This window comes from Bos indicus, chromosome X (assembly GCF_029378745.1).
Source record: "Bos indicus isolate NIAB-ARS_2022 breed Sahiwal x Tharparkar chromosome X, NIAB-ARS_B.indTharparkar_mat_pri_1.0, whole genome shotgun sequence".
NCBI lineage: Eukaryota > Metazoa > Chordata > Mammalia > Artiodactyla > Bovidae > Bos > Bos indicus.
Window position 1 is genome coordinate 15,115,161 of NC_091789.1, and position 14,758 is coordinate 15,129,918.

At 48.1% G+C, this 14,758-nt stretch overlaps 1 protein-coding gene across 2 annotated transcripts in view; it reads left to right on the plus strand.

The window, feature by feature from the left end:
- The first annotated feature begins 2,503 nt into the window (after positions 1 to 2,503).
- The window catches only part of ARHGAP36 (Rho GTPase activating protein 36), a 31,479-nt gene continuing 19,224 nt past the window's right edge, over positions 2,504 to 14,758 (plus strand). For both annotated transcript variants that reach the window (XM_070785359.1, XM_070785363.1), the window contains exon 1: positions 2,504 to 2,588. In XM_070785359.1, coding sequence (XP_070641460.1) covers positions 2,531 to 2,588 — 58 coding nt within the window. In that variant the 5' untranslated portion in view covers positions 2,504 to 2,530. The remainder of the gene's footprint in view (positions 2,589 to 14,758) is intronic.

Sequence of the window (14,758 nt, forward strand, 5' to 3'; positions counted from 1 at the left end):
TGATTTTTTTCAAGTTATCATATAGGCTTCCAAACTATACACTTAAAAATAATTGCATGATAATTCATTGAGTTAATCAACATTATATCCACAGTTCAATATCTTGCACACAAAGGACATTTAATAAATATTTGTTGAAAGAATGGATGGATTGATGGATAAACGCATTCCCCTATTATGTGACATTTAGTTAAGGGTAAATATTTTCAAAGGAAACAACACTAAGTAATTAAGTGGCAGAGGACATGGGTCAAAGCAAAAGGAGTTGGGGAAAACTGCTAACTTGACTGTTAAACAAAATTTTTTGAGAATTCTGAATTCCATATTTTCCCTTTTCTTTTTTCCAAATGAGTAGGCTTTGGTTTGCCAAGAGTTTGTTCACAACTATTAACATCCCCATTTTACAGGCAAGGAAAACTAAGCCTTAGAGAGGTAAAATATCTTCCTAAGGTTACAGAGCCAGTATATAGCACAGTCGGGCTTCCAGTCTAGGCCTGTGAGCATGCTTAGCTTTGTTCCTTTACTACATCACCACAAGGGATAGTGGTCATGAGTTTGTACTTCAGGTAGAGCTATTTTAGAAGGAGAGAAACTTCAGTTACTGTAGCCCATTGGATTGGATTGGGCAGGCAGCCTTTATAGGACCCCCTCCCCACACACAAAATCTCATTCAGCAGGGGAAAAAAAAGAAACCCATTGAGACCATCACAAAAGCTAGTGGTATATATGCTCAGGGGAAGAGGTAAGGCAGAGATTTCAATAACCAGAGCCTGAAACTGGACATTTCTAGATGTCAGACTTGTTTGGCTTGGATGACTGGGTATTTGTACAGCAGAAATTGGTAAAAGAGCAGGTCTGGTGAATATTTGTTGACTCTGATTGCTTTTAGAAAACAGAGAAATTGGAAATGATTTAGAAATTGGTATAAAGGCAGAGAGGTACCATGTTTCCCGGAAAGGAAGGGAAATGAGTGGAAACCCTTTAAACTCTGACTACAGCTCTGCTTGACTAAGAATTGCATGGTGAAGTACAGACGATTTTTCCATTTTATGCACCCCTTTTGCTGCATTAATGCTAATATCAGTGGTTAGCAAAGCAAATGTAATAACTGCTCTCCCCAAAGGACCTTTGATTGCAGCTTCCACTCCTCAAGCCTGCAATCGAGCTGTTGGAAGAGAATTTTTCATATTCCTTTCTACCTCCTCACTAGCATTTTATCGACAGAGCCCCATTTTCCCAGTAGAGAAAAACAAGGCACAGAGTCAGGTTTGTACAACTGCCAATGGAGAACTGGGTGAGAAATTAAGATGAGGCTGAACAGGTATAGAAAAGGAAATTTCTCTCAGAAGCCCTTCTTGCCCCAAATGGTCCATCCCTGGTGGCTGCTTCTACCCCAGGATTTGGGGGTGGGACTAGTTTACTAGCACCAGGGGCTCCCAAACACTGAACCTATTATGGTATGTGCCCCCATACGCATTTACAATTTAAAAAACCAAAGCCATAAAGGAAGTGCAATGAAATCTAACACAGTACCACCCCCCATTGAAATATCAAATATCGAATTCTTTCTAAAAATAAATGTTGGTGCCCCTCCTATGTCAGTGCCCTGAGCAAAAGCGTAGGCGGTGGAATCCGTAAGTTAGCGGCAACTGATGGACACCCCATATTCATACACACTTGATGCCATGTTCTTTTGTCTCGGTTGGGGACCAACCCCCTCAAAACTAACAATCCCAGACAGGAAAGCATCTCCCACTTGCCCGAGGGATCCACAGGGCAGGAACAGTAAAAGTACTCTCAACTTTGGGGCTCCCACATTCTTGGTCCTGGAGAACAGAGCTGTGACATCACAAATCAGATCCGGAGTTATTCACGGCTGAGGTGATGCCTCCTCTAAGACAAGGGGGTCCCCAGGGGCGGAGGCCAGGCCTCCCCATCCTGTTCAGGGCTCCTAAGGCAGACACCACTTCCCGCCTAGACTGGGCCTCCTCCCAAAGGCGGCGATGATGTGTCCGCTAAAACTTGGGGGTTTTCGGGCTGGGATACAATCTTACCCTCAGATCTGAGCTCCCAGAGGCAGGTGCACTATCTGGCCCTCAAATACCAGCTTCTGGGGGACAGGCTCGCTTTTACGCACCCGACTGGGGCTTCTGGGGGCAAGGCCTCCCTTCCCTCTCAGCTTCGGGGCTCACCAGGGCTGAGATGGCGTCTCCCCTCAGACTCGGGGCTCCCCGGGATAGGGGCAGGGTCCTGCCCTCAGAGCCGGGGCTTCCCGGGACAGGAGCTGGATATCGGCCTCCCTCCGCGTGGGGGAAGGGGCTGTGGGATCAGCCGCCTCTCCTCCGGCGGGAGGGGGGCTCCCCTGAGGCCCTGCCCCTTTCGTGACAGGCCCGAGGTGTCCGGTGACCGAGACACTCTTCGCTGGGTGCAGGGTGCGGCTCAGGGCGTGGTCACCGGGGGCTACTTAGGGCCGCCGGCGCGGGGGCTGGCGCGGACGCCGGCTGCGAGGCTGCGGCGCCGAGCGCGGGCCATGGCGTGGATGCTGGACTGCCTTTTCGCGTCGGCCTTCGAGCCCCGCCCCCGCCGTGGTGAGTGGGGCCCGCCGAGTCGGGGGTCTGGGGTCCTCGGCCGGGGGCTGCCGGCGGCTGCCGCCCCGGCCGGGCGCCCTGGGGCTTGGATCGCCGCCCCTTCGCCTCCCTTCCCGAGGGCTTTTAGCTAATTGTTCCTGGCTCAAGGACTGCCCCGTCGAGGCCCCGCATAAATCACCGGCTTTGCCGGGAACAGCGAGCAATCGCGCTAATGGCTCGGCGGGACGCGGGTCGAGCGCGGGGGCGGAGTCGCTGGCTCAGCCGTCCTCGGGGACAGCTAGAGCGTCGGGGCCAGACACTTAGGACCAAGAGTCCCGAAACCTAAGGGCCATACAGGCCCCAGGATGAATGCCCCCGGCCTGGCAGCTCGGGCCCGGGAACCCTGAAGATGGATTGGGGGAGCGGGGATCCTTTTGCCTTGAAGCCTGTCCCCCATGTGCCAATCTCAACTACAGAATATCGACAGGGGCCCCTTAGGATCATCAAATTCAGCCCCTTTATTTAAGAGATGGTGACACTGAAGGCCAGAGATGGCAAAGGCCTGCCCAAGGTCACACAAGGAGTTGGCAGCCAATCTGTTTCTGCAGAGGCTCTGTCAACTGTCCACTGCTCCAAACTGCCCAATGGCAGAGGCCTGGGGTCTTTAGCCTGGGTCTTCCCATGGATACTTTGAGATCAATGCTGTTTTCCCTATCCCTGTGGAGTTGAGGGCATAGGTGTACAAAAGATCCCAGGGCTAGTGTGCTATGTGGGTGGTCTTTCCTGGGAACTGCTTCTATAAAGTACATTTTGGAAACTCATTTATTTTTTCTCCTCCTTAAGTTTCAGGAGACTTATATTTTCTGTTTGAGATTTCCCAGGACCCCCACTCACACTGTCCTTCACTCTCCCTTGGTAGGCCCCACCCCCTCTAGGCTGCCACCTGCCCCCACTGCCACCTGTTTTTCCATAGTCTCCACCTCCAAAATCTATATTGGTGAGAGTGCGTCATTGGTCACCAGCCATAGACCAAACCTGGGGTTGTCTCCTCTTTCCTCTGCCCCCTCACAGGGAGGGGAGGGGCCTAGGCAGTTTAATTCTGCAGAAACTGTTTTTAGTCCTTGCCAGCCAGAGCACCCTGCTGAGAACCATCCCAGAACTCTGACCTACTACTAGGGGGCTGCAGCATGCTTAGCAAGTTCAAGTGCAGTCTCTGGCAGGCCACACGTTCTCTGAGAAAGAAAGAAAGATCTGCATACACACGGAGAGTTTCATTTTTTGTTCTGTATATTTTTTTTTCTAGTTTATGTGATCCTGGTATATAGAAGACAAAAATAATTATAAGGGAGTTTTATAAGATGCCTTTTAAGGCCTTTCAGCTCAAACACCCTACCTTTGAAAAGGGGATGGAATGAACCATTCCACCCCTGCCTGGCTTGAAAGCTGTGACTCCAATGAGATCAAGAATATGAAGTCTCCTTTATGAATAACCCCATTGGGAAGAGGGTCAGTATCACACAAGTAGCCCATTCCCAACTAAAGACAGTCATTTCTATTAGAATTAGAAGGTTTTTCCTTAAGCTGAACCCAAATCTCTTTTTCTGGCTCTAGTGCTGACCTTCATGATCCTTCCAAGAGAACAGTGCCAACCCTCTCCGTTCCCCACCCCCACTCACCCCTATTTTCATCCAGGCCAAACCTCCCCAGTTCCTTCATCCATTTAACACGTGACACGGCTACAAGGCTCTTTACCCACATCTAGCTGCTCTTCTTTGAACGTGCTCCAAGTTGTGAATGCCCAATGACCTGGCCAAAAGAGGATTTCCAGCTGTGTCCCTGTAAATATAGTCCTGGATGGTTGACTCTCCCTCTGTTGGAAGACCAGGTTCGCACTCACGGTACACAGACACGTAGCCATAAACACACACACATGTACACATTCCCACCTACAATGTCACCAGTGCACACATACTTCACATGCATCACATACTTTTCACACACAATATAACATCACACATGCACATGCCACACACAAATCCCTTGTACATGCCACATAGTTCACACAAATTGCTAATTTATATTGGAAGTACTTTCTTCACCTGAAGAAAAAAGTAAACTCAAGCTCTTTTCAGAGTCTGTATTCTATAGTTGTTTGACATATATTTGCTACTGCATTTCCAATCTGGTGAGACCTGTCCCCCTACATATGTCAGTGGGGTACACCACTGCCTACACCAGTTCTATTACTTGTACAGAGCAGCTAATATATGTGAAGTACTACCCAGATGCTGGGTCCCAGCCTCAGTCCTTTACATATGTGATCTCACTTAAGTCATAGAACATCATTTTGAAATAAGTCATTGGTTTGGGGGTACAGTTTTTTGACCAGGTAAGAACTCACTCACATCAATGTAACTTTGTGGTAACTACTGATATTCTGTAGGGCTCCAGCTGCCCTTGGTGCCTCCTCTCAAATGCCTTCCAGAAATCCTCAGGAGTCACAGGGAGGGAGCAGCTGACTGATGATTGGGAAGACTAGGGGAAGCATTCTCAATGTTCCTTTACCCACCCAACCACCTCTTGCTTGGGACATTGTTGGTATGTCAGAGCAATCTTTTGAGGGTGGCAACGGGCAATCGATGACCATATGAAGACATCTGGGAGAAGCATCAATTAGGTATGGAAAGAATGGGGACCCAGAAAGGGCTTCTTTCCCAGGGAAAGGGACAGCACAATTGACCCACTTGAAATTCTGTCCCCAGTTCACTCCTGGCATTGGATTTAGCCTCAGACAATTGGACTTCTGTAAAGCAGCCAAAACTCTAAAGCTAAAGGGACCCTAGGGCCCACTTTACATACAAATTTGATCTTTTCTTGGGGATGGGACCCAATCGTTGCACTGAGACCAGGTCTGGTGGCACTGCACAGGATTACTTCCCAGAGCTGGGGCAAGTTTGCCAATGAGACACCCTGCTTCCCTGATCATGGCATTGGACTAGCACCCCCATCCACCAATTGCAAGACTTTCTGAAGTGCCTTTGAAAATCATTTGTTTGTCAAATGACATTTGTTTGTCAAAAGACATTTCTCCAAAGGAAAAAAAAGTGACACTCCAGAGCTTAGGTTCCTAGGTTAGGCCACACTTAACCCATCATAGTATAAAATGCAGCATCTGTGTGATGAAAACTGGCAGAAAATGATACTCTTGCAAGTGTATCTCAGGCTCCAGCAGTAGAGCTGACATTCATCAAGCTTAAATATCAAATGACAGAAAGCATATTGGGCATTGATGGAGCAGGATACCAGGTCCCTGAGGGTGATGATGGCAACAGTGAAAGCAACGTCATTCCTTTTTTCAACTTATCAACCAAGACAGCCTAAATGTCCAACTGTAGGGGAATGGTTAAATAAAATATATGACATCTCCACTTGTTAGACTAGTCTACACCCATAAAAATGCTGTTTATGACAAAGATGTAGCAACATGGAAAATGGTATGATTTATGTGTCAAATATGCATTTTTTAAAAGACTGGAAGAAAATTCAGCAACAAGGTCAAGTAAGAGACCCTATTAGGTTGATAGGATAATAGTTATTTTTTCTGTTTCCCAAAATTTTTATCGAGTTTGTGCTTAAATTACTCTTATATTTTAAAAAGAATTTTTTTTTGAGGAGCATAACTTCTTTATTTATATTTTTTACTTTACAATATTGTATTGGTTTTGCCATACATCAACATGAATTCGCCACGGGTGTACACGTGTTCCCCATCCTGAACCCCCCCCCTCTTCCCTCCCCATTCCATCCCTCTGGGTCATCCCAGTGCACCAGCCCCGAGCATCCTGTATCATGCATCGAACCTGGACTAAAGAGATTCTTAAAATGCTAGTTGAATGCAAATAGTCCATACAATAGTCCATATAATATAGTCCGTACAATAGTCCATATAATAATTATAATTATCTAGAATCCCACTATACGTAGTTTAAGGGATACTCTTCAAATTCTAGTTTAAATGTAATGACTAAATCAGGTCAGCCAAATGTGATCTTCCCAATGATCATGAAATGTCCCCTAATACTGGGTGGGAAAAGGCAGAATGGGCTTGAATTCCAGACCTGCTTTCACAGTCTTAAAATGAGCAAGTGTCTTAACCTCTCTTAAAGTAATGTAATAATGCCTACATTTTCAAGTTATAAATAATAATAATTATTTTTAATAACTTTTAGTAGTAGTTGTATTATTGTTATTGGCGATATCATTATTAAGTGCCTTCTATGGTTCAGGTATCAAAAGATGTGTTTTATTCCTTCTCCGAATATTTGCTGTGTACCAGTCATCTTACACAAATGATCCCATTTAACTTTTGTAACAACTCTTTGAAGTATTATCATCTTCACTGTAAAACAAAAACTCAGAGAGGTTTAGTAACTTGCTCACTGCCACACAATAGCTGAGCAAGGACCACAACCCCTTTTGGTCTGATTTCAAAGCCTGCATGAGATTAAAAGAAATAACATTTGCAAAGCTTCCATTACTATGCTGGTACAGAAGCAGACATTTACTAGGTGGTCAATACGATGATGATGTTTCCTTGCCCAGAGTCCAAATTCTGGTCTTTGATCTGCTTGATTACTTATAGATTGCTTTCTTTGAAAAGGTGCACATTTCAACTGGAAAGATGCAATGCAAACACCACCTGTGTTCTTATTGCTGGGGCTCTGAGTCACTAGGAAACGATTTCTGTTTCCTTCTGGCAGTATCATCTGTTCTCACATGTATCAGCAGAAGTAGGTAGATGGCGTGTTTGATGAGCCTTGGCAGCTACTGTCATGTCTCAGATACAGTTCTTGAAAAACCACACAGCTTCCTCGGGACAGGCACCTGCTACCCAGTAACTGGGAGGTCCCTGCACTCAGTGATGCTTATTAAATGGCCGGGGCCTCTCTCCTGATCCAGCAGTTCTCTGTATGGTGTAGCTGACCCCTGTTACCCCTCCCACTTTCCTCTTCAAAGCAGGGGCTACAGGACCTCCTCAGAAGCACACAGGGATAGGAAATAGAGAAAAGCTTAAATTCTTAAATCCTCAGAGGGACTCACTAATAGATTATCTCACATGGTGGAGTCTAGGGTCTGGGAGGGGGTAGTAGGGTCTGGGAGGGTAGGTAGCAGGATGAATACGAGAGGTAAAGAAGAGGGAGGAATTGAAGGCATCTTCCAGAGACTGAGAGCACCTGGAGCCTGGCCGCTCAGAGCTTTTCTGCCATAAATCTCAATACTCTGTAGCCTCTTTATCACTCCATGGGATTATATCCAGCCCCTCCCCTCAACTTCTTAACCTGCACTCCTACCTCCACCCCGACTCTACCCAAATGCAGCTTCAGCTTGTAGTGACTTGTTTTTGTCTCTAGAGGGAGGCAATAGCATCAGAGAGGAAAGGGCACCGATTGGGGTCTTCTCTTATACTTTACCAAAGGGTAGGTTTATTTTCCTTTGACTGCGAACAGTTAGAAAACAACTAATTGGAACAGTATTTTAGGTGTTGCAAAGTATATTTCAGAGAAACATCATCTCTCCCCTCATCTACTCCCCGCCCCCCGCAATGTTGGTGGCTGCTAGAAAAAGGGTGGCCTTGGGAGCCTCTCCTAATTTCTAGGTTAGAGTTCAGAAAACAAAAGAAAAAACATAACGGAAGTCGTGGGGGCAGTTTAGCCAGGGAATATTCACCCTGTCTTTCTCTGGGGTACAATGGCACACATTTAAGAGATGGGGTCAAGACTGGCTCTGATGTGAGGGCTGGGGAGTGCAGTCCATAGCTGGAATGGGAGGAAGTCTAGATGCTGAGCAGGTAGTTGGAAACTTTCCTATATGGAATATTACATCTGAAACCTTGGTCTCATTAACACTGCCAGGAGAAACTGCAGAGTGAGAATTGGACTTAGGGTCCAATTCTTCCGGGCTGCATTAGGCTGATCACAACATCACCCTAAAAGAAGAGGGGCTATTTCAAGAGTGTCAGACACACCAGTAATGAGGAAAATTGGCAGCTTAGTCAGTCAGCTTCAGTCCCTGAACACCCCAGTTAGGACACTTTGGGCTATGTGGGTGGCGGGCGACTTAAGCAAGAGAGGGAATTATCCTTTTCTTGAACATTTACTAGATGTGTTAGACATCTGGCTGACACTTTCCATATTTTACCTCCTTCAGTCATCTGAGCATGTCTAAGGCAGGTGTTAACATCTCCAAACTACAGATGAGAAAACTGAGGTTCAGAGAGATGAAGTAACCTTCCCAAGATCACACAGCAAGTAAGTGATGGAGCTGGGATACAAACTCAAAAGCTGTCTGAAGGTCCTTATCTTTAAAGGTTTTACTCACATTTTCTTGGGAAAACCAAGATCTTTCTTTTTTGATAAAATTCCCGTTTTGGTGCCTTGCCCGTATGGGTTGTTTTTAGGGTGAAAACAAGCAAATTTCTGTTTACATTTGGCAGTAATGGAGTTTGTTAAAGCATTTTTTCCACCTTTACAATTCCCTGTATAATCCTCCTGTTATGAACTCCAGAGAGAGAGAGACTTTTTTATAGTGGGGATTTTAAGCTCCAAGGGAAGTGTGTGTGCATGCGTACATGTGTGTGTGTGTGTGTGTGTGTGTGTGTGTCTACCCCATGGTGGTGGCAATGTTGACAAGGGTCCTGGTAGCCCCTCCTAACCCACCATTTATGTGGGTTATGCAGCCTAGAAGTGCATCTTTGGAGTTAGAGTCTTGGAGCTTTCGGCTTCTTCAAAGGTGAAGTTTGTCCCCCATTTCACAGGTAAGAGTACTGGACTGGAGTGAATCAGACAGTCTTCACGAATTCAGGTGGGACTCAGACAACAGAATTTACATAGGTGGTCCCGTGCTTGAGTGGTCTGTATGTAGAGGTGGGAGGCAGAAGCCTCGCAGGATGGCAGTGAGGAAGTGGAAGTGGACTTGCTATATTCAGAGGAGGGTGAGGAGGGATCAGACTGGCCCCCGCAGCAGCAGGAAAGTCACCTGCCTGAGACCAGATGCTGGAAGACACCAAAGTTTGCATGAACTTCCTGGACAGACTTCAGCAAGGGGCTTCAGCTAGTCTGTGCCCTGTGTGACTTTGACTTCTCTAGAACCACTTTCCCCACTGCACTTAAAAACAAAAACAAAACACAACACTTTCTGGCTACGTAGTAGTTTAGGCAATGCTTCTCTTGCCCACCCAGGATGAGGTGCTGACCCAGGCCCAGCTGGCGGGGAAGCTTTATGGATGTTACAGCTGCTTCTCGTCTGCACACCAGGCTCATTTGTGCCAGTTGAAAGGGCACAATAATAACAGTGGCAATTTAAATCGTGCTTCTTGCTTTCTGCTTTCCCCCCTGAAAAGTGGCAAAGTGACTCACCACTGTTGAATTGTCCCTCTCTATCCACCCCCTGACCTCTCTGCGACAGTCTAGGCTGGTTCCCTGGGGGGCTGAGCTGGAAATCAGTTCTTCCAGCAGCCCTTTAGCTGTGATGGAGCCAACCCCCCTCTCCCCCCAATAAATGTGTTCCAAAAAAAAAAAAAATGCGATGTATTGTTTTAATTTGAAATTCTCAGATGAGGCTGCTTGGAAGGCATCAGAGCAGCAGAAACCCCACTAGGTAGGCACAGTGCTCCCCCCAAACATGAATAATACAAAAGGGGGTTCATTCAAAAATCTACTGGGGGGCTCTGCTTGTTTTTCTGTGTGTAGTTTGATGTGGCGATGACTGGTCTGCTTGAAATTTACTACATATAAATTTCTGGTGGTAGTGCCATAAAAATGGGTCAGGGGGGAGCTGTGAAATCATTCACTTACTCCATCCTGACCCCTCACTTCCATTCCCATCCATGCTCAATTCCCCTGACCCTATGGCTAGAAAGTGCTCCTTCTCTGCTCTTTCTTTCAGCACCAGCCTAAGGAGAGCTCCCAGAACTGGAGTCTGTGAGCTGCTTATGAGCCTAGAGTAATTAAAGATTTTGAGGTGTCAACAAAGCAAGTATGGTGGAGAAGCTATCAGCTGTCTCAGAGACAAAGAAAATAATCATGCTGAGCACTCTTGGTGCTGTCAGTAAGCTCAAAAGAAAAATTTGTTGGGAAGTGATACTGTTTGATAGAGACCTCAGTGCCTAGCAGAAATGAGGGATTCTTGGTGAGGCTGCTTGGAAAAGAAGAAAGGTTTAGGGAGCTTGGCAAACCTGGATTCAAATACTACCTCTACCTCCCACTGGCTGTGTGACCCTGGAGAAGTTACTTAACTACTCAGAGTTTGATGTGTGATGTGCAAAAAAGTGATAAGTCATAGCTCTAATTACCTCATGAGGTCATTGTGAAGACTCCAGACAATGCACTAGCACAATCCCTGGTATACAATAAGTACTTAATAAATGGTAACATAATGATCATGATGACTATTATTATTTGTACCATATACCAGGCATTTACTATAGGAGCCCAAAGTTTAAAAGGAGAGACAAATAATTGCAGTTATGTATGATGATATCATGAGAAGTATGAAGAGAGCAACTATGATGGCTCAAAGGAAAGAGCCCTCAACTGGGAGGGAGGGCTACAGTAAAGCAGAGAAAGTTTTGTGACTCCTAAGTGAGTTCTTAAAAAATAAGTAGGAGTCTGTCACAAGGCCCAGGGGGAAAGGGATTCCAGGCAACCGTATGTGCCCACACAAAGCCAAAGAACTGTGAAACAGCCAGGCCTTGAGCAAATAGCTGGGCTTTGCTGGGCAGGAACTGGGATCTCCTGGGGGATGGGGGAGGGGATCAGTGACCAAGAATCTTTCCAGTTTATTCCCACCAGCCCCTGAACAGCGCCTTAGGCGCCCTACCTGGCCAGTCACGGGCGACGCCCTCCTCTTCTTTCCTCTAGGCAGTCAGGTAAGCTCACACCCAGCCCCCCGGGGGGCCTGGTGCACACAGCGTGGGGGTCGTCGGACCCAGACCCAGCAATTCCGGGCACGAGGCGACTCTGCCGAAGTCGCGGGCCCCTAGCTCCTTCTTCGTCCCAGTCCTGGAGCAAAGTCCCCCTCCACCCCCAATTAAAAAAAAAAAAAAAAACCACCAAGCACACAGTCACTTGGGCTCTTTAGACAACCCCATGCTCTCACACACTACACCTGTAAAACCACACGGCGACCCCCCTCCAAGACACACACACCGGGTTTTCAGCCCTCCACCCTAGCACAGACCTTGGCTGCATGCGTCCCCACCACACACAAGAGCACATCACACTCAAACACACACACACAGTGCAACCTGACACAAACCTTTGGACACACACGCCTTAAGTAAGCTCACATATAAAGACACCTTGCTCACGAACACACACTACACACCACAACAATCACCGTCTGTAAACCCATCTTGACCTAACACAGCTAAGGGTAAACACACACCAAACAAACATACACACAAGCTTCTACGGGCACACAAACATACACACACTGCATACACATATACACTACAGCACGACCACAGACCCCGGCAGAAGCATACATCGAACACACCCACATCCAGACCGCACCCACACAGTCACACTACAACCAGGCAGAAACGTACAACCTACAAACGTGCACACACAAACACATGCTCCACATCCGAGCTCAAACCAAATCCACTTCACACTCAGCACTCGAACTAAAGCATGCAACACACACCCCACACCCAGCCACACACGGAACTCACATACAGGCGAGCCGCACTTGCGCGCGCACACACACGCGTACATGCATACATACATACACATACAGCCCGCCCCCTCCTTCCCTCCGGGCGGAAGAGAAGGGGGCGAGGATGGGAGGAGGGGGAAGGAAGGAGGGGGGATGGGCGGCCGAGGCGCTGCAGGCACAGACGCTCTTTTCCCTTTGACCTGGGTGTTGTTCCCATTAACCCGCCTGCTCCCCATCCCCAAGCAAAGGGAGTGAGTGAGTTGGGTCCAGATGGGGTCCAGTCGGAACCCGGGAAAACTGGAGGGCCCGGGGAATCCGCCGGCTGGCGGAGGGCACGTGAGCTCCGCGGAGACCCTGATTCTGCGTTGGTCGACCCTGCCGGAGGCTCCTCCCCGCAGCAGCCCCCCTCCCAGATCCCATCGCTGCTTAGACCCCAGCTCCTCGCGACTGGGGGTGGAGGTGGGGGTGGGGATGGGGTCGAGGAAGGCGGGGGTGCTGCTTCCTCTCCCTCCAGGGAGAGTGAGCAACTGTTGGGGGTGGAAAGCTTTATTGGTTTCAAGAAGTAAGGAGTTTGGACCTGCAGACAAGCTTTTTGCGAAATTCGTTCTAATCTAGTTTGAAGACGTCTTTTAATAGAGACCTCACTATTTTGCAAAGCCACTAATTTTCACATAAAAGGCGATGGCTATTAGGAATCACCGACACCGCGTTGGACACATAGTAGGGCGTCTTTTGTCACCAAATTTGGCAGGGCTGTCTGCAGCCCAGCACCAGCGTCGACCCCTCTTGGGCAGGCGGTGAGCTTTTTTCTGGCACACAAGCCCTCCCAAGGACAGCCGCCTCGGCCCGGGAGCTACCGGCGGCAGGGGGCGGTAGAGTCGCCGAGGGTGCTTTGCCCTTCGGGCAGCATAGCCATCGCGGGAAACTGAGGTTCCCTCCCACTGTAGCGAACTACAAAGGTCACTCCAGAATGTTCCGCGGCCAGATAACCATCTGGCTCCTATCCTCCGCCTGCCTGCTTTCTGTAGAGACGGACCGCGGGTGTCGGCGAGGAGGAGGAAGAGGACTTCCGCCTGAGGCGGCGCATTGTGTAAAGCGCCTGGCGGTGCAAAGTGCACAAGCTTCAGAGTCTGTATCGGTTCGAATCCCCACTCTGCCACTTTGCAGTTGATTACCTGGCTTAGGCTACAGGCTGATTGTGAAATTTAAAGGAGGAAATACATGCAAAATGCTTATTCCAGTTAAGATCCTAAGGATGTCCATTCCCTCTCCCTCACCCTCACTAGAGATAAAGATTTGGGAGATTAGGGAAGAGGGGGATCAGAGGCTGGAGATACGGCCACCAGATAATGCCTCTAAGTCAGAGGCTGGACAGGGGTTCAATTAGCATTCAAGTACTTAAGCAACGTGCTTTGTTGAAGGGAAACACCCACAGCAGTGATTTTAGTGGTGTCATACACTAGGCACAAGACATTTCAATTCACCACCACTCTGCCCATCACCTCACCTCTCAAAGGAACTTCCTGATTCATTCCCACCCCACCCTGAATTCTTTTCCCCCTTTCCAAGTTGCCACATTATTTTATTTTTTTAACCGTAGTGAACACACACTGGATGCCAGGGACAACTTCTCTTAACTTACGCCTTGCCAGTGCCTAGCACAGTGCCAGCTACAGCACAGGCTGTATACATGTGGCAAATGAGGCCCTGGGTGGAATCCCTCGGAAACACCGAGACTTAAGGGTACACAGGATCCTTAAGGGTCTAGAGAGACGATTCCAATAGCAGCACCCCAGGCACTGTGGGGGTGGAGAGCAGTGGCTTTTAAATAGAGTGCTATTCCACTCCTCAAATCCCTCCAGCCCTCAGATTCTCCGGAAAGGGGGGTTGTCTCACTTGTGGCTGAGGCTTCTGCAGTCCATTAAGAAGAAAGCTTCTTTCCTGGAGGTCAGAGGCCCTGGCCAGCTGAAAGGTGAGTCACTGTCTCAGAGTTGGGCAGCAGAGGTGGCGCTAAAGTGGCGATGAATTAGTCCAAGATGGAAAAGGGATGTTACCTGAGTGATGATCAGGAGGGTAAAAGCAGAAAGGTGAACCCTTGAAGCTGGGACTCAGTGGTAGAATGTCTGTACATTAAGCATCCTCCAAGTCCAAGTGAAGTCTCTGAGTCGTGTCCAACTCTTTGTGACCCCATGGACTGTAGCCTCCTCCATCCATGGGATTTTCCAGGCAAGAGTACTGGAGTGGATTGCCATTTCCTTCTCCAGAGGATCTTCCTGACCCAGGGATTGAACCTGGGTCTTCTGCATTGTAGGCAGACGCTTTACTGTCTGAGCCACAAGGGAAGTCCAGCTCCTAACTGCCACACTTCCCTCCCCCTCCCCCCAGTCCGAAAGATGGCCAGGCAGCTTCTTAGAGGACAAAGTGGAGTGGAAAGCATCCTTTCTGGGGAATGTTTGGGAGACCTGGTTTCCAAT